The sequence below is a fragment of the Macrobrachium nipponense genome, chromosome 3 (genome assembly GCF_015104395.2).
Source record: "Macrobrachium nipponense isolate FS-2020 chromosome 3, ASM1510439v2, whole genome shotgun sequence".
Taxonomy (NCBI): Eukaryota; Metazoa; Arthropoda; class Malacostraca; order Decapoda; family Palaemonidae; genus Macrobrachium; species Macrobrachium nipponense.
Genome location: NC_087202.1, coordinates 137,039,378 through 137,065,208, shown reverse-complemented (window position 1 = coordinate 137,065,208; position 25,831 = coordinate 137,039,378). Strand labels below are relative to the sequence as shown.

The following is a 25,831-nucleotide window of genomic DNA, read 5'->3' as shown; positions in this document are numbered from 1 at the left end:
CCACAAAAACTATACTAGGCCCCACAGCCATGTTGTAGGAGAGGAGTGTCTCCCTATCCTCAAAGTAAAGGCACATGAAATCAGAGCGATTTCCACATCCTTAACATTCAAGAACCTCTCCATGGTAGATGCAAGTCAGTGTTTGCATCACACTATTTAAAGGAAGTAGAGACAGCATATAATGAGTACAGTACTTTAGGTTCCTTATCAGTGGCTGGCATGGTGTTAGGGAGGGGAATTTGGGAAGCATCCCTTCCAACCTTTTTTGGTAAGTTACTTAAGTAAAATGACATTTTTCTTATAAAATAAAATTTTACATATTTTTACCAAGTTATATAGAATGGGAGGCCTCCCCTCCTCCCCACACATGGATTTTAGGTCATAAACAAATTGAAATACAGTAGACCCTTGACTCACGAACACAATCCGTTCCTAGACCTTGGTCGTGTTCCAAATTGTTCGTGACTCGGAGCTAATTTCCCCATAAGGTTTAATGGGAATAATTATTAATTGGTTCTCGACCCCTACGAACCAATATATATTATGTATATTTTGCCTATTTTCACCAGATAATGTAAAAGTCAGTGTAAAAAACCTTAATATATCTAATAATATAATTTAAAATGGTAAACTAACACTATAAAAACGTTTGTAAAGTGAACACTTACTATGACTGGCGAGACTTCTGGCTTGACGGACAAGAGAAGAGGAGGGTGGTGGGTGGGGAGGAGGTTATTGTGCGGAAGGAGACCCTCCCCCATCCAGGTCGGGGAGATCTCGTTCCGGAGATTCAACTCTTCTAGGTTTTTTTGGTGAACGTTTAATCACAAACTTATCCAATGTCTGTTGCCTTTTCCTTCCTTGCATAACTTTTCTGAAATGGCTCATTAAATTTTCATTGAGCATATTCACGATCCTGTTCGTAACAATTTTGTCGGATGATACAATTCAAGGAAGCACTGGACATCATTCCACTTTTCCAATGCGGCTTTTATCACATCACTGCTGACATCTGTAACTTCCTCCCCAGCCTCCTCTTCGTCAGTTGATTGCTCCCGAGCAAGTTGCTCCTGCTGCTCTTTGTGGAGTTGAACAAGTTCGTCCGCAGTCAAATCTTCTGAATGTTCAGCGACCAATTCTTCAACATCTTCGTCGTTGACTTGTAGACCCATACTGTTGCCCATGGACACAATTTCTTGCACAATCTCTGCATCGAAGCCCTCAAAGTCACGGACAGTTACGCACTGGGGCCAAAGTTTTCCGCTCCACGCAGAATTTAATGTGCGGTACGTAACTTCAGTCCATGCGTTATCAATGAGGGTTATGCAGTGAAAAACATTAAAGTGCTTCTTCCAAAATTCTTTTAAGGTTAAATTTTTGTCTCTTCAGTTACACGGAAGCATCTGGAGAAGAGCGCCTTCGTATATAATTTCTTAAAATTGCTAATGACTTGTTGGTCCATGGGCTGGAGAACAGAGGTCGTGTTGGGTGGAAGGAACTTGAACTGAATGAAGTCATGTTCACTGCAGTCAGCCAAGTACGAAGGGTGTGCCGGGGCATTATCCATGATCAGAAGGCACCGCAGGGGTAGCTTGTTCTCTGTTAGGTACTGACTCACGGTCGGCGCAAACACTTCATCAATCCACTCCATAAACAAGTTCCGTGTCACCCATGCTTTTGTATTGGCCCTCCACATTACAGGCAGTCTGGCCTTATTTACGTTGTGCTGCTTTAAAGGCACGCGGGTTATTTGAATGGTAGACAAGTAGCGGCTTTAGTTTCAAGTCGCCACTTGCGTTTGAGCATAACAAAAGCGTAAGCCTATCCTTCATTGGCTTGTGGCCTGGGAGCGCCTTCTCTTCTTGGGTGATAAATGTCCTGTTGGGCATCTTCTTCCAGAAGAGGCCTGTTTTCATCACAATTGAAAATCTGTTGAGCGACGTATCCTTCGGCCTCCACGAACTCGGCAAACTCAGTCACGAATGCCTCAGCAGCAGCCTTTGTCTGCGCTAGCAGCCTCACCATGCCTAATTACAGAGTGCAATCCAGTTCTTTTCTTGAAGTTATCAAACCACCCTTTACTAGCCTTAAAATCATCTGGCGTGGCACTAGTAGAAGGAGTTTCCTTCAGCAAACTCTGATACACTTGCCGAGCTTTCTCGCAGATGATCGGCTCGTTTACACTATCACCTGCCATCTGTTTCTCATGTACCCACTTCAAAATTATTTTTTCTGCCTCTTCGAGGGTTTGCGATCTCTCATCTTGGTTAGTACTGTCACTCCCTTCGCAACATTTGCTTCTTTAATGGCATCCTTGTTTTTCAAAATTGTCGAAATTGTCGACTTGGCCATCTTGTACTCACTTGCGATATCGGTCACGCGAACACCACGTTCAAACTTTTCTATAATTTCTTTCTTTATTTCAATGGTTATCTTCCTCTGCACCCTCTTCTCACCATCACTCTTCACTTTCTTACTTTCACCACCACTCTTCACTTTCTTAGGGCCCATTATGAAGAAAATCACAAGTTTTAGCGCAAAAAATGCTAAGCGAATTGACGAACGTCTTGTACTCAATGAGATGAGACAAAGAGCGATGCTTGGGTGACGCCGCCGCGTGGGCGGCTGGAGGATGGCTGTTCCCATGGCAACTCAAACGCTCTCACGTGTGCTGGGCGATTTCGCGCATTTTTCAAATGTTTGTGTCTAAAAATTAGTTTGTGAAACAAAGTGAATTGTTATTTTCCAGAAATTTCCAGCATTTTTCAAATGTTCATGTCTCAAAATTAGTTCATGACCCAAACAGAATTTTTATTTTCCACATTTTTTTTTGTTCGTATCTCAAAGTTAGTTCGTAGGTCAAGGGTGAAATTTTACCTATAATTTTGGTCGGGGATCGAGTTGTACGTGGGTCAATGCGTTCGTGAGTCAAGGGTCTACTGTACCTGGCTCAGTTGTTTCTCTTCCTGAAAGTGGGCGGGACTAGTTAGCCACAACCGAAACAAAAGAATCGCTTCCGCGAATTTAGAATTTTAGCTGCTGATACTAGAAACTGTTAGTTATGTCATTACTTGGTAAGTACAGGCAGTCCCTGGGTTATGACGGGATCGGCTTACAATGTTAAGTACAGGCAGTCCCTGGGTTATGACGGGATCGGCTTACAACTGTCTGAGGTTAAGGCACTTTTCAATTATATTCATCAGAAATTGTTTCCAGGGTTATGCCGCCTACAACGCTGATCTGCCACAAGAAATATGACACTAAAAATGCAAAATAATCAATATCTGAAGGTTTTTTTTTATGAAAAATGTAATAAGAATGCAGTTAACATAATTTGAATGCACCCAAAGCATTAAAAGTAAGGTTTTCTTAGGATTTTTGACAATGTTCCGGCTTATGATGTGTCTCAAGAACAGAACCCCTGTCCTAACCCGGGGACTGCCTGTATATATAAAATTTTATTTTATCATAGAAGTATCATCTTTCCAAATGTCTGTGACAAATGCGGCTGAAGTGAGCTGTTTCTAGGTATTGCACTTAGAATATGGCATTGTAACCTAGCTATAGCTGTATTTTCATACAACTCTTAGGCCTTACTATTGTGCTGACATGACTGTTTTATCAGCTGCTTAGTTGGGTGGGAGGTGTCATACTAAAACTATTGTTCATATATTTAGATTGCAGTTGTGAAATATGAAACTTCTAAAAATGATTACTCTTAGTATGAGATAACAGTATGCTGCTACATTCCTTTTGTAATACTATGCTAATTGTTACAAATATTTATTTGACAAATTGAGTAAGTAGTAATTTTTTCTTGTATCATTATTGCATACGTAATTGTTTTTAATACATATTATGTTCAAGTTTAAGTGTTTTCATTTTGCATTTGCATTTGAAGCAATACTTCCTCAGTGTGCTATAATCAGACTTGATGCTTTTCAGGTATTAGTTGGGTAAAAGCCATGTTCCTCATAGTCAATGCTGGATTGGGAGCAGGACTTTTAAATTTTCCAGAAGCATTCCATAAGCAGGTGGAATAGTTTCTTGGAAATGTATTCATGTGGTAGGTACAGCTGTAATCTATTTAGTTATTTGTAAAGTGTGCGTTACATAATTTTCAAAGGGGGTGTAATTTGGAGATAAGATACAGCACTATACCTTGCCTCTTGTTTGGTGATTATTACTGTTTTCTAGATTGTGTACATACATTATTTGGTATGTTATTATTATTATTATTTTATTTTTTATTTTATTATTATTATTATTGTCAGATATTGAACAGTTCAAATTACATTTTTGTACAAGTAACTTACCCAGCAGATATATACTTAGCTATAGACTCGGTCGTCCCGACAGAATTTCAAAACTCGCGGCACACGCGACAGGTAGGTCAGGTGATCCACCATTCCCGCCGCTGGGTGGCGGGGTCTGGAACTATTCCCGTTTTCTAAGCCGATAATTTCTCTGTCGTTGAACGGACAACACCTATTGTTCGTTCCTCCATCTTTGGATTTCAACTCGTTTGCCGAGAATTTGGATTGGTTTTTTGGTGACGTATTCTGTTTTTTCTCTGGCTTGGCATACGCTTATTGTGGACTGTTTTTCGACTTTGGTTTTGACTACTCTTTCACGATGTCTGACACTAAGGCTTCACCTATGTTTAGAGTTTGCAGTAGGGAAGACTGTAAGGTTAGGCTGCCTAAATCGGCATTGGATCCGCATAGTATTTGCGCTAAATGCAGGGAGAATGAATGTTCTTTATTAACACCTGTGTGGAATGCGAGAACCTTACGGAGCTTGAATGGAAGGAAATTATCATCATATGTTAGGAAGCTTGAGAGAGATAGAGTGAGGAAGGCTTCAGCTCAGGTCATCTAGTAGATCTTGCTCCTTAGAACAAGAAATTAACTCTCCATCTAACAATTTTCCCTTAGCCTCAGCTGCTTCTCCCTGTTCTGAATCCAAAGATTCTTCGTCAGAGAGGGAAAATGTAAAAGCTTCAATTAAGAACTTCAAGCTCAGCTACGAGCTCTAAACCAAGGTAAGAGGTGGATTATGACTTGTGATTGTCAGTGTCCCAGTGCAGTGGAGGGGGCGTCTGACCGGTTCCTCATTGCTCCTAGGCCTAGACCTCTTCCAAACTCCCAGGACCAGGGGAGGAGGAATGTCGAAAGCCGCAGGGAGGGGGATGCAGAACATCCCCAACGGTCAGGCGTCCCCTTCGGCAGAACCTGTTGTTAAGTCCCAGGCTGCCTCGGATTGCCGCAGAAAAGGCGTCCTAAAGGAGTGTTTTTTCGGCCTCAGACTCTTCCTCTCCTAGACGAGGATGGAGTTCGGCCTCCCCGTTCGCGCCCATTTGAAGAGAGCCTGGAAGGCGCCTAAAGGAGACGCTGCTGACTCCAGCCCAGAGCGTTTTCCCCCCGAGGATTGGCCTTTCGGGACCTAAGAAGACTAGACAAGAGGAGCCTGCTCTTCAGGATCGACAAGAAGTTTTTGGTTAATCTGCAAGAGCAATTAGCTTCGCTCGTAGGCTCTTTTGCTAAGGACTCTACAAGGAGGAAGGATGTCTCGCTCCCTGTTAAGAGTTCTGCTAAGCGTCCTTCTTCGTATAGGAGAGAACTCTCACGATCTCCAGGACGTTTATCGCCTTCGTCGAGAGACTCGTCGGATAGGAGTTGTTCTCCTGAGAGAAGAGCCCTTTCGCCCTATAGGCTGTCTTCCCCGAAGCGCCCTCTTAGATACAGCGCATCGAGCAGAAGTCTCGATCGGTTTAGGTGCAAGGAACCGGGAACCGATTTAGGTATCAGGATCCCTTGGGTCTTCAGGACCAAGGAGCCAGACAGGCGCAAAACAAAGAGGCAGCAAGGAACGCAAGAAAGGACGTCAAGAGCCTCTTAGAACTCTGGATTCAGGACGTCAGGATTCTGCTAGAAGGCAGGAATCAGGACGCTATGCCAGGAGCCAGGAGCCAGGAGTCAGGGCGCCAGGAGTCAGGGCGTCAGGAGTCAGAGCGCCAGGAGTTAGGACGCCAGAAAACAGGACGCCAGGAGTTACGTTAGGCGTCAAGTGTTAGGGCGCCAAGAGCCTGTTAAGCGTCAGGAATCAGGACGCGGGGATCTTTTCAAGCGCCCTGAATCAGGACGCCAGGAGCCTAGCAAGCGCCACGAACCCGACGAACCTAGACAACAAGAGTCTAGTAGGCACAAGAGTGTTGCCGACAGACAGGAGCCTCACTCTTCGTATAGGAGTGCTAATGTTCCGCGCTCCCCTTCTCGGGAAAGGAGTTCTTCTCCCGGGAAGAGCCAGATCACTCCCAAAACGATATCCGTTCTGTAGATCAGTTGGACCAGATATCGGAAGACGAAGAGCCTGTAGATGTAGCAGTTTCGGACTACAAGAGACTTTCTCTTTTGCTGCTAAAGGAGTTCGGAGACTCCCTTCATCCTGCGGACCCTCCTTCACCAGGATCGTTGATGTCCAGCACTAAAGCTCTCAAATCGTCTTCCTTCGTTAAGATGCGCCCGCTCTTTGTATGAAAAAGGCATTGAAAACTTTTTTCAGAGTGGTTGACTTCCAGAAGGGAAGCGGGCAAGACAGTTTTTTTCCTGCCCTCCTTCCAAGTTAACAGGCAAACCAGAAGGTGGTATGAGACCAAAGAGCCGATGGGGTTAGGTCTGCCTTCTTCCGCGGATGCGGATTTTGCTTCCTTAGTGGACTCTGCTAGGAGGAAGTCGTTGCTGTCTGCTAAGGCGACTTGGGGCATGTGTGAGCTGGACCACCTTCTAAAGGGCCTCTTTCTTTTAAAACCTAGAAGTCTTCAACTTTATGGACTGGGCTTTAGGAGCATTAGCGAAGAGAGCTCAGGACACGGACTTTGTTTCCATGGAGGAACTTTCGAGCGTCCGGGCTTGCCTGGACAGAGCGGTCATGGACGGTTCTGTGGAAGTTGCCTCTCTTTTTGGAATGGGAGTATTGAAGAAGAGATCTGTCTTTAGCTCTTTCTTAGCAAGAGCAGTATCACCCTTGCAAAGGACATCTCTTCTTTTTGCTCCTTTATCCCGCACCTTTTTCCACAAGAGACGGTTAGAGAGGTTTCGAAATCTCTTACGGAGAAGGCAACTCAAGATCTCCTCACGCACTCAGCCAAGAAGTTAGGCCGGCAGTGCCGATAGAGAAGAAAGAGAGACCCTCTTTTGTTCAGCCCTTTCGAGGGGCCTCCTCTTCTAGAGCCCTCTTAGAGGTCGAAGACCAGAGAGAAAGAGTAGACCATCTGAAGGTGGTTAGATCCACAGAAACTAAGCAAAGGAATCTCCCTTCGCTTACAGAACCCGCGCCTAGCGTTGTTTGCAGACGCCTCAGATTCAGGGTGGGGAGCGACCCTAGGTTCGCAAGAAGTGTCAGGCATTTGGGAAAGAGACAAGTGTCCTGGCACATCAACAAGAAAGAGCTAACAGCCATTCATCTAGCTTTGGTTCATTTCGAGGAACAGGTCTCAGGTCTGGGGATTCAGATTCACTCGGACAACACAACAGCCCTCGCTTATATAAAGAAGCAAGGGGGGACGCATTCCTTTTCCTGTACGAATCAGCAAAGGATCTGCTGATTTGGGCACAGGAAAGGAAGATCTCTCTCCTCACAAGGTTTGTGCAGGGAGAGAAAAATGTCCGGGCAGATCTGTTAAGCAGAAAAGAACAAGTCCTACCCACGGAATGGACTCTCAATCCTCAGATTTGCCAACAACTTTGGCATCTGTGGGGAAGGCCCAATATAGACCTGTTCGCGACCAACAAGAATCACAGATTAGAAACCTATTGCTCGATCTCGGATCCTCAAGCAGTAGCAGTAGACAGCTTTCTGCTAGATTGGACGGGCTTGGACGCGTACGCCTTCCTCCTTTCAAGATAGTAGGAGAAGTGTTGAGGAAGTTCGCTTGCTCGGAAGGAACAAGAATGACCCTCATCGCTCCCTTTTGGCCGGCTCTCGATTGGTTCACAGAGGTGCTGGGAGTGGTTAGTGGATTTTCCAAGATCGCTTCCACTAAGGAACGATCTTCTCAAACAACCCCACTTCGACAGCGGTTTGACACAAAAAAACCTCCCCGCTCTAAGTCTGACCGCCTTCAGACTGTCGAAGGACTTGTCAGAGCAAGGGGCTTTTCACGAGAAGTGGCGAAGGCTATTGCAAGAGCCAGAAGAGTCTCCACTTCTAAAGTATATCAGTCGAAGTGGGAGTTGTTTAGAGATGGTGTAAGGAAAAGAAAATATCCTCCTCCAGTACCTCTGTGGAACTGAAAATCGCAGATTTTCTCCTATATTTGAGAAAAGACTGTAACCTGGCAGTTTCAACAGTGACGGGTTACAGAAGTATGCTGGCCTCAGTTTTCGACATAGAGGAATAGATCTGACAAACAATAAAGATCTTCATGACCTTATAAGGTCTTTTGAGACCACGAAACGAACATGTAATCAAGAAGCCTAGCTGGAACTTGGATGTGGTCCTCAAGTTCCTAATGTCGGAAAAAATTCGTACCGTCTCACGCAGCTTCGTTTAGGGACTTAACAAGAAAGTCTTTATTCCTTTTGCGTTAGCAACAGCCAAGAGAGTGAGCGAGTTGCAAGCTTTGGAGGTAAAGTGGGGTTTAAGAAAGATTCAGCGATTTGCTCCTTTCGACCATTTTTTCTAGCGAAAAATGAAAATCCCTCAAAGCCTGGCCGAGAAGCTTTGAGATAAAAGGAATATCTTCATTAACAGGGAGAGAACTAGAAAGGACTTTGTGTCCAGTCAGGGGCACTCAAGTTCTACCTGGAGAAGAAGAAGTTGCTGAAAGGTACAGAAGAAAGTCTTTGGTGCTCTGTAAGAGATCCGAAAAGAGCGATTTCTAAGAACGCCCTTACATTCTTCATAAAAGATGTAATAAGGGAAGCTCACCTTAAATGCGAAGAAGAGCATTTTTCAAGGTTCTCAGAGTGAGATCATGAAGTGAGCCCTAGCTACGTCGATGGCATTTCACAAAACATGGTCGCTTCAGGCTCTTATAGAGTCGACATTTTGGAGATGTAATTCGGTGTTCGCCTCGAATTACTAAGAGATGTTAAAATTTCGTACGAAAAAGTGCTTTGCTCTGGGAGCGTATGTTTCGGCGAATTCAGTGCTGGGAGAAGGGGCTGGAGGCTAATCCTTCCTATTTAGTTTAAGGCTTAAATTACTGTTTATTGGTGGTTGTTTTTATTGGTTAATTTGTCAGAGGGAATAGGGACCCTCTTACAATTCATAGATTGTAACAAGACTAACATGGTCAGGATCGGGATTGGCTTCAGTGCTCTTTGTGATTTGTTTAATAACCTTAACTCTGTCATGTAAGAGGGCGAGTCTCCATTGATATGACAAAAGGTCAAGGCTCTACCATGTAAGTGGGTCAGCCCCCATTGGTACGATCCAGTATAGGCTCTGTCGCGTAAGCGGGCTAGCCCCCATTGACACGATTCCAAAGAGTTATTCAACCATAGGTTCATTCCTCGTTGAAAACTCTTGAGGCAAGCAGACTCATCGACAGTAGTCATGAAGTCTTCAGCCCAATAAGGTAGGAACTATGGATTATGTTATCCAAGAACATAGGTTGTTTTTCCTGTTTTTTAATGTATTTAGTTTAAATATTATTTTGTTTTTAGCTGTCTCTTGCCCGCCACCAAGGGTGCCAATCAGCTAAGTATATCTTGCTGGGTAAGTTACTTGTACAAAAATGATATTGTTAAGATACAATAAAGTTTTGTACATACTTACCTGGCAGATATATACGATTAATGGCCCACCCAGCCTCCCCTCAGGAGACAGGTGGAAGAGAAATTATGGCTTAGAAAACGGGAATAGTTCCAGACCCCGCCACCCAGCGGCGGGAATGGTGGATCACCTGACCTACCTGTCGCGTGTGCCGCGAGTTTTGCCAAATTCTGTTCGGGGACGACCGAGTCTATAGCTAAGTATATATCTGCCAGGTAAGTATGTACAAAACTTTATTGTATCTTAACAATATCATTTTAATCCAATAACAGATATGCTTATACCTATTTCCATTTACAAAATGTAGACATTAAAAAGGACTAAGATTTTTCTGTACAAATTTCAAAGTAAAGTTGTATAGTATATGTATTTATTCAGTTGTGGCTTTTAGTTATGGTAATGGATTCAGTTATATACAGTACATATATATCTTACTTTCAACTGTAATATGTTTAGTTATATGTAAAGTGTGCATTACATAATTTTCAAAGGTGGTGTAATTTGAAGATAAGATACAGCCCTGTACCTTACCTATTGTTTGGTGATAACTGTTTTCTAAATTGTATACATTACGTGGTATATTATTATTGTTAATTATTGGCCGATATTGAGCAGTTCAAATTAGATTATATTCCAGTAACAGATATGCTTATGCCTATTTCCATTTACAAAATATAGACATTAAAAAAGGACTAAGATTTTTCTATAGAAATTTCAAAGGAAAGTTGTATATATACATTTATTCAGATGTGGCTTCTTAGTGATGGTAATGGATTCAGCTATTTACAGTACATATATATCTTACTTTTAAATATACTCTTAAGTAAAACAGGAGGATGTTCAAGTGGAAATGCAACCTTGTACTCATGTTCACAGTAATCTTTTTTTTTTTTATTTTGAGAGAATGGGAGTCTGAAAATGCTGCTGCTCCAAATTCATCTTGATTACATTTCAATATAAAATACTTTGGTATTTTGTGGTTCAGGGAAGTGCAGTAATTTCCAGAATGTTTAGATTGTTCTAGAACAGAGCTATACGTAGTCAGTCAAGTTAATATGTTCAGAGTTATCTTTGTTGTAGTGCATGTCTAGTGTACCTCAACTGCTGTGAGGGTGGATGGTGAACAAACAAATACACTTTAGTTGACTGATGCATTCCTGGCTGTGCCTGTGAGGGTATATGGTCAACAAACATGCACACACAACCAACTCTTTCCCTTTGTTGCAGACACAACCAACTCTTTCCCTTTGTGTGTCATGTTAGGAAAATTGTAGGCCCCCCCCTTCTCTCTCTCTCTCTCTCTCTCTCTCTCTCTCTCTCTCTCTCTCTCTCTCTCTCTCTCTCTCTCAACACATCAATATTTGCTTTGGTTTTTGGGAATACATTCTCAGGTACAACAGTTTTCAAGGTTTCAGTACGACTTGCAGCTTAGGATATGAATTACTTCATTACTCTTTTGGTCTCAGTAAAAGTCTGTAGACCAAAGTCCGGTAGGAGTGGGGTAGGGCCTCTTTGGAGGTTAATCTTGCCTGTTCTCCAACTGCTTTGCACTGTTATGTTCTGCAATACAACTTGAGATTTAGCTGTGCAAACTGGGAGGTTTTTAGAATTATGAAAAGTAGTGAGTTTTACATAAGTGAGAAATCATTTATAAAGGTGATTTATAAGCCATGCTTTTATGTAGGTATCTTGCCCGGTAATTACATAGCTAAGAGCTTCATTCACCCAGAACCTAACTTTTGAAATTCACTGGTTGCACTAGGTTTCCATTTTGGGTATGTAATAATGACCCAGTCCACTTTCGGGGAAGGAGAGGAACCACTTGGCAAAGAGCTCATTTTGTTTCTGCCAACTGATGGCTATTCACTAGGTGTTGGCTGCAGCTTTGTTTAGAAATTCTTGACTTTTCTGGTTACTTTTCAGTGCCATTTGTGAATTATTTTTGCTTGTTAGCCAATTCAGCATGATTTAGTTAGCAGTAGATTCTCTTTAGAGATGTGGTTATTGATTTTTTGCTGTTTTGACCCAATTTGACTACTTACTTGATGATGTCGGACTCAAGTTCATCTTAAGGTATTGTACTAAAGGTTGCTAGCCAGGAATCTTCTAATACTCATGTTCCTATTATTTCAATGGCCCATAGCCCCCATTCCCAGTTCTCTTACTGTTCCATCTTCTCCTGCATCTGGCTCCCAAGCTTCCAATCCCAACCTCATTGCCAGTCTAGATGCAAAATTTGACTAGTAGTTTGCTTTATTGGTAGAGACCATGGAGCATATTGGTTCCTCAGTGAAAGTCCTGATGGAAAAAGTGAATGTGTCAGAGCACCCTGTAGCACAAAGTGTTGATGAAGTGTTAGTGGAGGAGATGACTGCTCGTCCCACCGGTTTTCTTTGGTGAAAGTCATTGGCATACTCCCCTAAGCCAGGGAGGGAGTCAAACTGGTAGCCCAAGGAGGTCGCCCTCTTGGTTCAACCTGTTGATGTTTCCCAGGTTGTAACCAAGAGCCATTGGAAAGGTCTGTCTTTGGATATGCATAGTTTATCTGATTTAGAGGATTCTTCCCCCAAGCGACAGTGGCACTTAGTGAACAAGTCTCATCCCCTGGAGACATGTGCAGTAAATGTGTTGCTTCCTTTGGCAGTCCCTGTTAAGAAGTTTAAGGATCCTGAGTTCCCATCTTTCAGTCATTGGGACACCCGGCGCATTTTTCGTTGGACTGCCTTGGATTCTGATGCTCCTTCAGTGCCCAAAGTTTGTCCTCATCTTTCCAGGGTTGTGCATGTCTTCGTCAGAGCCTCGTTGAGCACCCAAGCTTCTTGCTCTTCCTTTGGAGCACCCTTACTCTTTAGAGTGCTCTGAAGTGCCCATGCTGCCGTTAGTGCCTGAACTTCCTGATTGTTCAGATGAAGTCAAGAGCCCATTGACACTAGAGCGCCCAGTTTATGCTTCTGCTTCGTTGGCATCAGTGGATGTAATGGTTATGCGCCCTCGTGGTTCGGTAGGAGCCTCTCAATTGTTCAGGAGTCCATTGCTCCAGATAAGAGTGTTGATCCTATTCAGAGTAAGCTAGATAACACTTTGCTGTTACTCAACAAAGTTCCGTTGGTTCCCCAGGCACATGCATATTTATCACCAGTCTCCTCTGATAAAGAAGCTGTAGGACCATAGTATAGGGGATCGGAGGCTCCTTCTTCGGCTTACGCTTCTCTTTTGAGTTCTTCTAGGGCACTTTTTCTGAGTTCTTTTTGCTAGCAGCACTGTCTTCGTCCATATTGACTTTTTTCATGGGCATGCAGCCTTCTACTTTCTCCAGGTTACCAAAGATGGTACTTGCGTCATTAGTAAAGAGGGCTCTCATTGAAGTACTTAGATGGATGGCTTGCAGAGAAGAGGGAGCAAGGCAGGACTGCCTTTAGCTTCCCTCCTCCTAGATTATCCAGGAGAAGATAACTTTCATATGCTACAGGAGAAGCCCCTTCCCTGGGAGTATCTGCCTCCTCCCAGGAGGACAACTCAGGGTTGGTAGATTCTGCTTAGAGGTCGGCCTTTACTACAGCAAAGGTTATGTTTTCTGCTTCGGAACTTGCTCATGTTTCGAAGAATATTTTCAAAGTATTTGAAGTAATGAGCTTTTTAGAATGGACAGTTGGTCCTGTGTTACCCGATGATTACTCCTCTGGTTGGCTAGGAGTACTCTTTTGTATTGACAAGGGATTCAGGGATGACTCCCAGAAGTTGGCCTTCCTAAATTTACGCCTTAGGGATTCTTGAGAAACGAGAACTTTGGTACTCGCTTACGAGAAAGGGTGTTACTCCTTTACAGAGATTGGCTTTGTCTGTAGTCTTCCTTATGTAGATGTCATCTTTTTCAGCCTATAATACTGGGAGTTGCTTCAGATGTACAAAAGAAAAGCTCCCAAGACTTGTTGTCACAGTTGTCCAGACGATCAAGAAAGACTCCTGCTGTCAACTGTAGACAGAATCTTCCTGCTCAGACGCAGCCCTTTCAGCTTTAGATGGAATCTTCGTGCTTAGACGCAGCACTTTCAGAGCATACAAAGGTCATATCCTAGAACCAGAGGGAATGCTTGTTTCATGGCACATCATTCTATTAAGAAGTCCGCATCAAGATTGTCCTCTTGGAAGTGAGAAAATTGTCCTCTGTTCTCAAGTCGGAGTCAGACTCCAATTATTTTGGGAGTGTTAGAAGGGGAAGACCCCAGAGCCATGGATAGTGAACATCTGAAAGAGGGTTACATCATCCTGTTTTCAAAGAAGCCTCCCATAGTCAACATTCCTGTTGTATCAACGGCTTACTCCTCAGGTTCAAAGAAGTTTTTGGGTCTTTGCCAACAGAGTTTCGGCTCTCATCGAGAAAGAGAACATAGAAATAGCGAGGGATACCTCTTCTGGCTTTCAATTGACTGTTCATTGTCCCCAAGGTGTCAACTAAAGGAAGTTCCCCAGGTCTGTCTTTGAAGACAGTATTTCAGTTTCATTCCGTATTTCGGCTTCTTGACAGCTCCACAAGTGTTCACAAGAGTGCTTCTTCCCAAGGAAGTGGCTTCATTTAATGATAATCAGGATTTCCCTCTATCTCGAGGATTGGCTGCTTCGAGCACGATCAGAGATACAGTGTATGGAGGACCTCAACAAAACCCGTAGTGCAAGATTTGGGAATTCAAGTCAATGCACAGAAATCCCAACCTACTTCCTCTTAGATGCATGCTTCATTATTTAGGGACGATGATAGACTCAGGCTTTTCAGGTTTTTCCTTCCCCAAAAAGGATAGTCATGTTTGAAGAAGTTAAACGAGATTTTGTCCCTTGGCAAATGTTCAGCCAACAGTTGGCTGAACCTTCTATGCACGCTGTCGTCAATAGAACAGTTTGTCTCCCTAGGCAGGCTTCATATGAGGTCCTTGCAGTATTTCTTAATAGTCAGAACATAAGGATCCTCCCGGACTCCTTCATGTTTCCTGTCACACCAGAGGTAAAGGAGGATCTGTTTTGGTGGAACTCCAAAAAGAGATTGTCGGAAGGGAAGTTTCTACTTTATTTGAACACCAGCCTGAACTTCTCAGATGCATCAAATCTGGGTTGGGGTGCCCATCTGGGGAACAAGGAGGTATCAGGTACTTGGTCCCAAGAACAGAAATTGTTTCACATAATGAGGCCATCAATTCTTCGCTTTGGAAGTGCATGAAAAGACAGTTGCAGCTGTTTAAGACAGCACGACTGCCGTGTTCTACATCAGGAAGCAAGGGAAAACTTGCTCTTTCTCCTTGTACAAAGCAGTGAGAGGTCACCTTCTTTGGTTGGACCAGAACTGCACTCTGATCATGACTGGCTTATTCAAAGGAAGCTCAATGTTTTGGTGAAGTGAGTTAAGCTGCCACAAGCAGGTTGTCTTGACAGACTGGACCTTAGATTCTCTGGTCTGCCAGGATCTGTAGAAACTTTGGGGAAAACCAATGGTGGATCTGTTCGCCTCTTCCAGAAATCATTGACTTTCTCTGTTTTGTTTGTCAGTCCCAGATCCTCTAGTGTGGGCAGTGGATGCACTGTTGCTAGACTGGTTGAACAAAGAGCTGAATGCTTTTCTGCCGTTTAACTTGGTCAGACAAGTGATCAACAAATTTCAGTCTTGCCAAAACACCTGTTTTAATAGTGCCCTTTTGGCCATCGAAAGTGTGGTTTCTGAACCTCATCAACCTGTTAGTAGACTTTCCAAGGCTGTTTCCACAAAAACCTCAGCCACTCAATTACCCACACTTCAAATAATTTCACCAAGACTTGTCTACTCTGTCAGGAGGTTGCTTAGAAAGAAAGGTTTTTCAAAAGCAGCTTCAGAAGTTGTTGCTAAATGTATGTAGAAGGCAGACTTCTTACAAAGTGTACCAGACAAGTGGAAGATCTCTAGGATCTGATGTAGGAGAACAATATCTCCTCTACTTAGACAACTTAACTCAAATACCATGTGATTTATTTTTTCATATTTAACAACTTCATGAAGCCTATCCACCTCAACAGTTAAGGGATATAAAGCCATATTGAACTCTGTCCTTTGCCATGGATGAAAGGATTTGTCTACTAATCCAGATTTGTCAAACCTGATTAAGTCTTTTGACACTTCCAAACAGAACGAGGTTCCTGTCTTCTCATGGAATTTAGACGTAGTTTTAAAATGGGTGTCTGGTCCTCAATTTGAGCATATGCACTTTCTTTATCAGACCTGACTAGAACGACCCTCTTCCTGGTTTCCTTAGCTACAGCGAAATGGGTCAGTGAAGTTCATGCCTTGGATAAGAGAGTAGGTTTCTTGAAAGGGAATGCAGTTTACTCTTATGCACTGTTTTTTTTGGCCAAGGATGAGTCTCCCTTTCATCCTTGGCCTATAGAAAATGAAGATATAGGTCTACTTAATACTAGAGAACCTACCCATTACCACATTCAGACAGGCACCGTCTCCTGCATCGACCTTTCAATATGTAGCTCCAACTGCAGTGTTGATTTTAGTTGGAGAACAAGTGATGACTGGCATACCAGTGACCATTCTCCTATTGTGATCGACACCAATGAAGGCCCACCTATCTCGAGATCACCACGATGGTGTTTAGAGAAAGCAAATTGGAGAAAATTCAAAGATTTGAGTGAGTTGGAGGGGGATGCAAAAGATTTCCCAAGTGTAGATGATGCCATTGATCTACTCAATGGAACATTACATACTGCAGGTCTACACTCGATTCCTCGAACTAAAGGACTATTCAGGAGACGGCCAGTACCGTGGTGGTCAGAAGACTTAAGGCTGTTACACCGAGCTACAAGGACATCATTGACCAGGTGCCGTAGATGCCGCACCTTGGACAATGTCATAATTTACAAACAGTGTAGGGCACGATTTTGAAAAGCCATGAAAGCTGCCAGAAGACAAGCATGGGCCTGATATGTATCCTCTATTAACAGCAGAACACCAGTTTGTAGCATTTGGAAGAAAATAAGAAAAATTCAGGGTAAATTTACACCCAATCCTCCTCCAGTACTTAAAGTGAATAATAATCATGTCACTGATGCCGCAGAAGTTAGTAATACATTTTCAGAACACTTCGCTAGAGTCTCTGAGAAATCAGATAGTTCCCCAGGACATAATTTCAGAATGATGGAAGAAACAAACAGGTAACTTGAACTTTTCAGCAAAGAAAGCTGGAATCCTATAAATATGCCGTTTTCTGAAAGGGAATTTGACTCTGCTTTATCTAGGAGCAAGAACACTGCCCCTTGTCCAGATGAGATTCCTTATGAAATGTTTAAACACATTTCAAGGAACACAAAACTTTTTATAATAAGTATTATCAATAGAATATGGGATGAAAGCAGCTACCCTAGCATATGGGAATTAGCTACCATGTTACCATTCCTTAAGCCTGGAAAAGATCCTCTCTGTGCAGCAAGTTACCGCCCCATCGCTTTAACTTGCTGTTTGTGTAAATTGATGGAAAAAATGGTAAATGTAAGACTGATGTGGTATCTAGAGCACAACAATATTCTAACACCTTCTCAGTGTGGTTTTCAAAAAATGCACGCACCCTGGACATCTTACTGCAACTTGAAGCCTCTGTCTGTGAGGCCTTTGCCTCCAAACAACACCATGACAGTGTTTTTTGATATAGAAAAGGCATATGACACTGCTTGGAGACATGGGATTCTGAAGACTATGCATAATAGTGGTCTACGAGGCAAATTACCTTTATTTGTGAAATCCTTTTTACATCGTAGGTATTTTAAAGTTAAAGTTGGCAGTATTTTATCAGAGAAAAGGTGCCAAAAGAAGAAGGTGTTCCCAGGGTAGTGTTCTCAGTGTAACACTTTTTGCTCTGGCCATAAACAGTGTGTAGCTGTCATTCCAAGAGAGGTTTTAAAGACACTGTTATGTAGGATGACTTGTCAATATCCTTTGCTGCCACCCGGATGACTGTAGCAGAAGAAAGCTACAATTAACAATAAATAAAATAGTAAGTTGGGCTGAGAACAGGGTTTTAAAATCTCTGTTAGCAAGACTACTACTGTCCACTTCTGTCGGATCAGGGGAGTGCATCCTGATCCAGACCTCTATTTGTATGGCCGTAGAATCCCATGTGTAGAACAAGCACACTTCTTAGGCCTAGTTTTTGACAGTAGATTGACTTGGGTCCCCCATATCAAATATAAAAGCAAAGAGCCTAGAAGCTCTACACATTTTGAAGGTGCTTTCTCACACCAGTTGGGGAGCTGATAGAAATCTTTTACTAAAGCTTCATAAATCTTTAATCTTGTCAAAAGCTGTCATATGGTTGTGAAGTTTATTCTTCAGCTTCCTCATCTAACTTAAAAATTTTAGATTCAGTGCATCATTCAGGTATTCGTATAGCCACAGGAGCTTTCCGTTCGTCACCAATACCTAGTATGCTAGTTGATGCAGGAGAGATGCCCCTTGAACTCTATCGCCAGTCATCATTACTTCAGTACTGGTTTAGAGTGCAAAGACTCCCCAAATCTCTGGCATTTGCTGTGGCAAATAGAAATATTTTTAACGGTTTTTACGAAAGTCATCCAAGGTATCCCACTCCTTTTAGCTATAGAATTAGAAAAGTTTTAGAGGATACGAATATTAAAAAAATTTCCCAATCATCCCCTTTGTGTATCCCAGTACTCTGTCTGGAGGTTACCTGATGTGAAATTCTGCAGGTACTTCAGTGGAGCAAAGAGGGATAAATCTGATGAGGAAATGAGGGCCATATTTTTAGAGCATGTATCAGAGCATGCAGATACAAGTTTATATTACTGATGGGTCTAAGTCCAATGCTGGCTTTGGATATGGAGTTTTTAGCCAATCTTTTAACCGAAGAGGTGCACTTCCTTCTGTTGCCTCAAACTTTACAGCTGAATTGTATGGCATCCTAGTAGCACTGGAAACATATCACAACATTCCCAGTGTGTGGCTACACAATATTTTGTGACTCCAAAAGTGCCTACAGTCCCTGGAAATAAGTCTTTAATACTGATCATCCCTTGGTGTTGAAGATCTTGCAGTGGATTTTCTTGCACCAGTATAGAGGGAGCATTGTTTCTTTTTGTTGGGTTCCTGCCCATGTGAACATATCGGGTAACGAAGAGGCAGACAAGCTAGCCAAATCAGCTGCGCAAACTTTGATACCAAGAAAATGCCCTGTTCCATATCGTGATACATTCTATGACATATGGAAATCCATCCAGCATTTATGGGTAGTTCAGTGGGACAGAGTAGGCCCCAATAAAATGAAAGAAATTACTAGTCAGACACACCCTTGGAAATATGACCTAATACCAAGGAAGTGGGGGATTGTATTGTGTAGATTACGTATTGGCCATACGCGTTTAACTCATGGCTATCTGATGGATGGGGAGAATGAGCCCTTCTGTGACGATTGCTTAGTTCCACTAACCGTTAGGCATTTGCTGGTTGAGTGTCCCAGTCTGGTGGAACTTAGGAATCGTTTTTTAGGTTATAATAGTGGAGCAGGGGGTAATTATAGCATGGCAAAACTGTTGGGAGAAAGCGCATGTATTAATAACATTATCTCTTTTATCAAAGAAGCTGGTCTTCTCAAGTATATCTGACAGCTGTGCTGTCTTAGTATATAATTTTTTTTTTCTTTTTAATAGTTTCACTGTTATGTGATCAATCACAATTCTTTTCATCGGAATATTATTTTTATTTTTATCAAATTTATTTTATTTTTTAAATCAAATTTAAATATCTCTCGTAAAGATAAAGGTATTTTGAATGTTGTATAATATATTATAAAAGTTAAAAGATCACATTTAGTATTCGGCGTCGGTGACCCTGGTAGTTGTGACGCCAGATAACTCGCAATTAATCAATCAATCATCCTTGGCCTCGTTCCTTCACGATCAATAGTCTAACTAATATTTTGGGTCCTCATGATGATGTTAGTGTTGTGTCCTGTGAGATCTTTGAAATATACATGGAACATCAAACAGTTGGTGGTGCTCAGTTATGAACCCTTCTAAACCTCTGTCTAAGAATGCCCTGGCATTCTTCCGTAAGGACATTATCTTGGAAGCTCACACCTCAGTTGAAGAGGACCTGTTGCAAATTTGCAGAGTCAAACCTTAAGAAATTAAAGTAGTGGCCACTTCGTTGGCATTCCGACAAAATTTATCTCTCTCTTCAATATTGCAATTCACTTTTTGGAAATGTAAGTCTGCATTTGCTTCGCATTTCTCACCTGAGGTTGAGTGAAATTGAAGCCATATATAAGGTCAGTACCTTGGGCATGTTTTTATTGGCTGGTGTGGTGCAGGAAAGGAAGCCTAGAGGTATGAAGTACAGTATGGTCCCCAATTATGCGAGAATTTAGTCAATCCACGACCTTGCAAAACTGGAAAATCGCAGAATTTGATACACATACCTTATGGGAATAATTCCATTAGGGCCAAGGCAAACAGCAACTTACCCAGTCAAACTATTTTACTACCCATTTTCAATACTTTCTATGCACTATACTGTATTTTTTTCTAATATGAAATTGTTCCTATGGATAAGTAAAACATTAAAAAGTTTTAATAACTTTAAAAAGTTTAAAATTACACCCAGGATGGTGAAAACTCCCACGTGTAAACACTGCTACCATTGGGTGCAAGCATACTGTACAATACAGTAATTTTCTTTAAAAACCTTTTGGATGGGATTTCCTCTACCTATCCTCTGACAAAAAACTTCAAACTCCTCTATCTCATCCTCCGTGAAGAGTTCTTCTGCTGGAGGAAGGTTTTGTGAACCATTTGAGGTTTCGGGGACTGGGGGATCATGCGTGTCTTCACTTCACTCCCATTAGGCCTAACAAACTTGGTCATGACCGCCTGTTTCAGTTTCTTTGCCCGTCACGTTCACTATGTAATCGTTTTAATGTAAATTTATTCTATGATAAAAAAGTACTGATGAATATTCAAAATTTTATATGAAATTACAATTTTTTAAAAGAAATGATGAAAATTCAATATGAAATGGTAGTTTCTTTAAAAGTTTAGATCAAATGATCTCTCTCTCTCTCTCTCTCTCTCTCTCTCTCTCTCTCTCTCTCTCTCTCTCTCTGCTTCTCTGTTAATCACTTTTCTAATCATTCTCATCAAAATTTATTTCAGCAATAGAAAAAAATTAAATGATCTAATGCCAAAAGTTAGCCAAAACAAGTTAACCTACACGAAAACATTCTTACTTCATGTTCAGCAATGACAAATTTCAAGTTGTTGACTGCTGTCAAAATGGAAGTTGCTCTTTCCTTCATCTTTAATTTAAGGACAAGCTTTTCAGTTTCAAGAAAATAGGTCTTCCTCTTCGGCTTCTAGGCAGATGTATACATGATGTGGACAATCAAAATACACTAGGCAGATCTGAATAGTACGTATGTCGATGATGATGATACTGATCATTCAAACACACTGTGCCATGATCACAAATGCGTGAGGCAGAGCCTTCTGTCTTAGCTAGTGCATGAGCAGAAGCCTTTAGAATACACTTTGCAGATTTGAATAATACGTACCTATGACGATGATGATGATACCGATCATTCAGAGTACACTTTGGAGATCTGAATAATACGTATGGCGATGATGATGATACCAATCCTTCATACACACTGCGCTATGACATCACAAATGTGTGAAGCGGAGCCTTCCGTCTTAGCCAATGGCTGAACAGGAAATATTTCTCTCGCATTCCCCCACCCTTCTCTCAGATACCAGCAAACACACCCCCCCCCCCCCCCCTCTCCCCTGCCGCCCACCTAAAATACTTGAAAAAACTATAGATTTGATAAGTTTTCTGGCGTAACTCTCAGACTCTGAACGGCTTCACAGATACAGAAAATCTATTTTGTTCATGAAGCTTACCTGTCAGATATATATATAGCTGTATTCTCCGAAGTCCGACAGAATTTCAAAACTTACGACACACGCAGTGGTCGGCCAGGTGGTTAGTACCCATTTCCGCCGCTGGGAGGCGGGTATCAGGAACCATTCCCATTTTCTATCAGATTTTCTCTGTCGCCGATACTGTCAACACCGGTTTTCAGTACCTCCGTCTTAGGATTTTGCAAACTTGCCGCTTAAGTATCCTAATTGTCTTTTGGTTTATTGACTTGGATTTGTGGCTAGGCATACGCTATCATAGATTGATTTCAATTTGGTTTTGGTTGACCTTTGCATAAGATGTCTGAATCTAGTTCGGCTAGTTTCAGACTGTGTTGTCTGCAAGAGTAAGGTGAGGCTACCGAAAGCTTCAGTAGATCCTCACTTGGTATGCACGATGTGTACAGGGCATGTTTCGTTCTTGGCTAAGAATGAAAACCCGTCTAATCCTTGGCCCAGAAACTTGGATATCAAGGGGATGGCACAAATTATTGGGCAAGAGCCAGAGAGAGTCCTGTGGCCTGTCAGGGCTCTCAAGTTTTATCTAGATAAAACTAAAGGAAGTCGAGGTCCTTCGGACAATCTGTGGTGTTCCGTAAAAAAACCAGACTTGCCCATTTCAAAGAACGCTCTGGCGTTCTTTTTAATGAGCTCTTACAAAGAGGCTCATTCGTCATGTTTGGACAAGGATTTGAAATCTTTTAAACTGAATGCCCACGAGGTGAGGGCGCGGCCTCGGAGGCATTTCAATAGAGCATGGCACTCAGTAACATCCTGAGTGCCGCGTTTTAGCGAAGCAACTCTGTGTTCGCTTCACACTACCTGCGAGATGTGAAGACGACATATGAGATTGCTGCTCGCTAGGGCCATACGTGTCCGCTGACACAATCTTGGGGGCAAGAAGTACCACTCATCCTATCCTGTAGAAAATGGTTAGGAAGAGCTGTTAATTATAGTTGTTGGGTCGGCCGCCAGTGGCGGACTTCTCAATTTCTTAGCTTTAGTTAAACATCCTTAACTTTGGCTAGGTTGGTCACGTGGTAATATATATTTTACTTCCTAGCCCTCATAGTATGGTCAATATGGTCTAGTCACATTTTGTTCACGCTCCCGTTGACAGATCATCTAGAACTCACCAGCTATACAGGTCACTACCTTGCTGGAGACACTAGTAAAGCAAAAGCCGACTTGGGTGACAGTAATCACGAAGTCAGCTATGCTAACAGGTATGGAACCAAGATGTCAATCATCTGCATGTATATGTTTCCTAAAATACTATTCTGTCTCTCCCTACCTCCAAAGGTGGGATTCAGCTATATATATATCTGACAGGTAAGCTTCATGAACAAAATGATATTGTTATGATACAATAAAGTTTGTTCATACTTACCTGGCAGATATATATAATCAAAGTGCCCATCCACCTCCTCTCAGGAGACAGTGGTAATAGAAAATCTGAATAGAAAATGGGAATGGTTCCTGATACCCGCCTCCCAGTGACAGGAATGGGTACTAACCACCTGGCCGACCACTGCGTGTGTCGTAAGTTTTGAAATTCTGTCGGACTTCAGAGAATACAGCTATATATATATATCTGCCAGGTAAGTATGAACAAACTTTATTGTATCATAACAATATCATTTTTGAGAACTAACGACCACATAAATGGGTAATTGCACAATCCGATCACTCATATTTCAGGAACGTACTGTACATGGAGTACCCTCCAGTCCTTTTATGGTAGTGTGGTGGTGGTGGTGGTGTCTTTGGTTTTTGGGTATACTTAATTTTTTACTTCTGGTTGTATTGTAGTACTGAGTTCTGGGCAGGACATACAGGCAGTCCCCAGTTATTGGCAGGGGTTCTGTTCCGACTGCTCGATGATAAGTGAAAATTGCTGATAACCGAAAATCAGGGGGTTTCAACGCTCATCACCATCGATAAGTGGTTAATGGTGCCTCTGTTAGGTCTGTATCAGTGCCAATACAGGCAGTCCCCGGGGTACGACGGGGGTTCCGTTCTTGAGACGCATCGTAAGCCGAAAATCGTCGTAAGCCGGAACACCATCAAAAATCCTAAGAAAACCTTACTTTTGATCCTTTGGGTGCATTGAAAACTATGTCAACTGCATTCTTATTGCATTTTTTCATCAAAAAAAACTTCAGATATTGTTTATTTTGCATATTTGGTGTCATATTTCATCTGCCAAATCAGTGTTGTAGGCGTTGCAACCCTGGAAATAATTTCTGATGAATATAATTGAAAAGCGCCTTAATGGGACTCCCTGTCATCTTATCGACACTGCGATTTTCAGCGCTAGACAAGTGCCATAAAACTGGAGTGCCGATAAGCAGGGACTACCTATTGTTTTTATCTTTGCTAGCCATCGGAATTGTCCTTTGCTGCAAAGTAGTACTGAAGTAGTAGGCACTCCATAGCTATACCGCTACACAACTATGCGATAAGACGAGTGCCAACTGCCAACCAGAGGCAGTATCAGTCTGTAGCTACTTTCTTATCAGGTGAGGAAACAACAAACATTATCTTAATTTTGGCAATATTTTTTCTTTTCTCATTCATTACCATTCATAATGTTTTGGGGTAGAAGTGTCCATGCATCCCACCCCTGTCAATGTGGGAATCGGCTATATAATTACTGGGTAATTTACTTAAATAAAAATGATTTTTTGATGATAAAGTTGTTTTATTTATACTTACCTGGTAATTACATGATCAGAGCCCTCCCTCCGTCCCCTCACATGGACATTAACCCTTATGGACGGGTATAAAAATCAATATGCAGCTCCTCAGGCCGGGTAAACTTTGAGGGTGGCCAATTTACGAAAAAACACATCAATGGATAGAGGAATACTATATGCAAATGCTCATGGGTGGAAGAAAAAAATTCTAAAAAATTTTCCCTACCTTCCATGAGAATTTGAAAATGACAATCCCTTGTCGGGCCTTTTTTACACGATAACCATAAATTTTATCAACTTATATCTGTTTTTTGTATTAATTTTATTTTATTTTGTAAAATTATAATTACAGCTTACACAATATCAAAACATAACAAATAAAATCAACAAAAAATTCTTAGCATATTTGTTGAAAGATATGATGTGAATTTACCAAGAACAAAGATTCAGTAACTTTTTTATTTGTACCTGTTTTTTCTAATATTTCTTTATACTTTTCTTTGCAAAATTACATTTACAACTGACATACTAATGTAAAAGACAAGAACTAAAACCAACAGCAGACCTTCAGTATATTTATTACGCCCCCTTTATTTCCTAAACTACACAAACTGGGAACTCTTACCTGTTGCCAACGGTGCCCTGTCTGTAAGATGTCACGAGGCTTATTAAGACTGCGTAAATATAAAAAATATAATTTATTTCCCAAAGCAATTGGTTATAACAAAGAACAAAATGATTAACAAGTCATAATGGCATAAATACCCAAATCTGCCCATAAAGAAAACCAATAAGATAACATTCTACCTTCCGGACTAAGGTTACACTCAAACCCCAAACAAGTCACATTGTCTAGTATTCGTCAGTTATCAGTTAAAGAATCCCATTCCTAATCAACCATGGAATCGGACCCATCTGTAATAAAGATAATAGTTATATAGACACCCCACGTCACTCTTTTCAAAGTATTTACGTAAAGAGAATATTTCCACACTTCTCTCTCTTTTCCAAAAGGTAACAGATTTTCTAAGTTTTTATAGAACGTGTCTTACCTTTTCGATGGGCGTTTTCTCCCGACACTTCGAGCAACCGCTTGTTCTCTCCTTTGCACAAAGAATGCGTCTTCCACAAGTACCCTGAACCAGTAGGCCTGTAATACCGCGTACAAACGAATGCACATGCCTCGCAAACGGGGAACGACCTCTGAGACAAGTTGCTTGTTCAGCAAATACCCTTCTCTCCCATGTGAACTTTGCAGTGTACCACCCCTTGTCTCTAGGCGAGCAGAGCTATGTGACTTTATTATTATATAAAACACTTTAAACCTATTATTAGCCATTACCCCTCTTTCACCTCTTTAGATATTTATGAGCATATTTATAAAAAGCTTGCATGATCTG

At 41.8% G+C, this 25,831-nt stretch overlaps 1 protein-coding gene across 1 annotated transcript in view; it reads left to right on the top strand.

The window, feature by feature from the left end:
* LOC135222535 (sodium-coupled neutral amino acid transporter 7-like) overlaps positions 1-25,831 on the top strand; it is a 456,233-nt gene that overhangs the window by 6,160 nt on the left and 424,242 nt on the right. Inside the window, 2 exon segments of the mRNA XM_064260622.1 lie at positions 3,946-4,026; positions 4,029-4,066. Coding sequence (XP_064116692.1) covers positions 3,946-4,026; positions 4,029-4,066 — 119 coding nt within the window.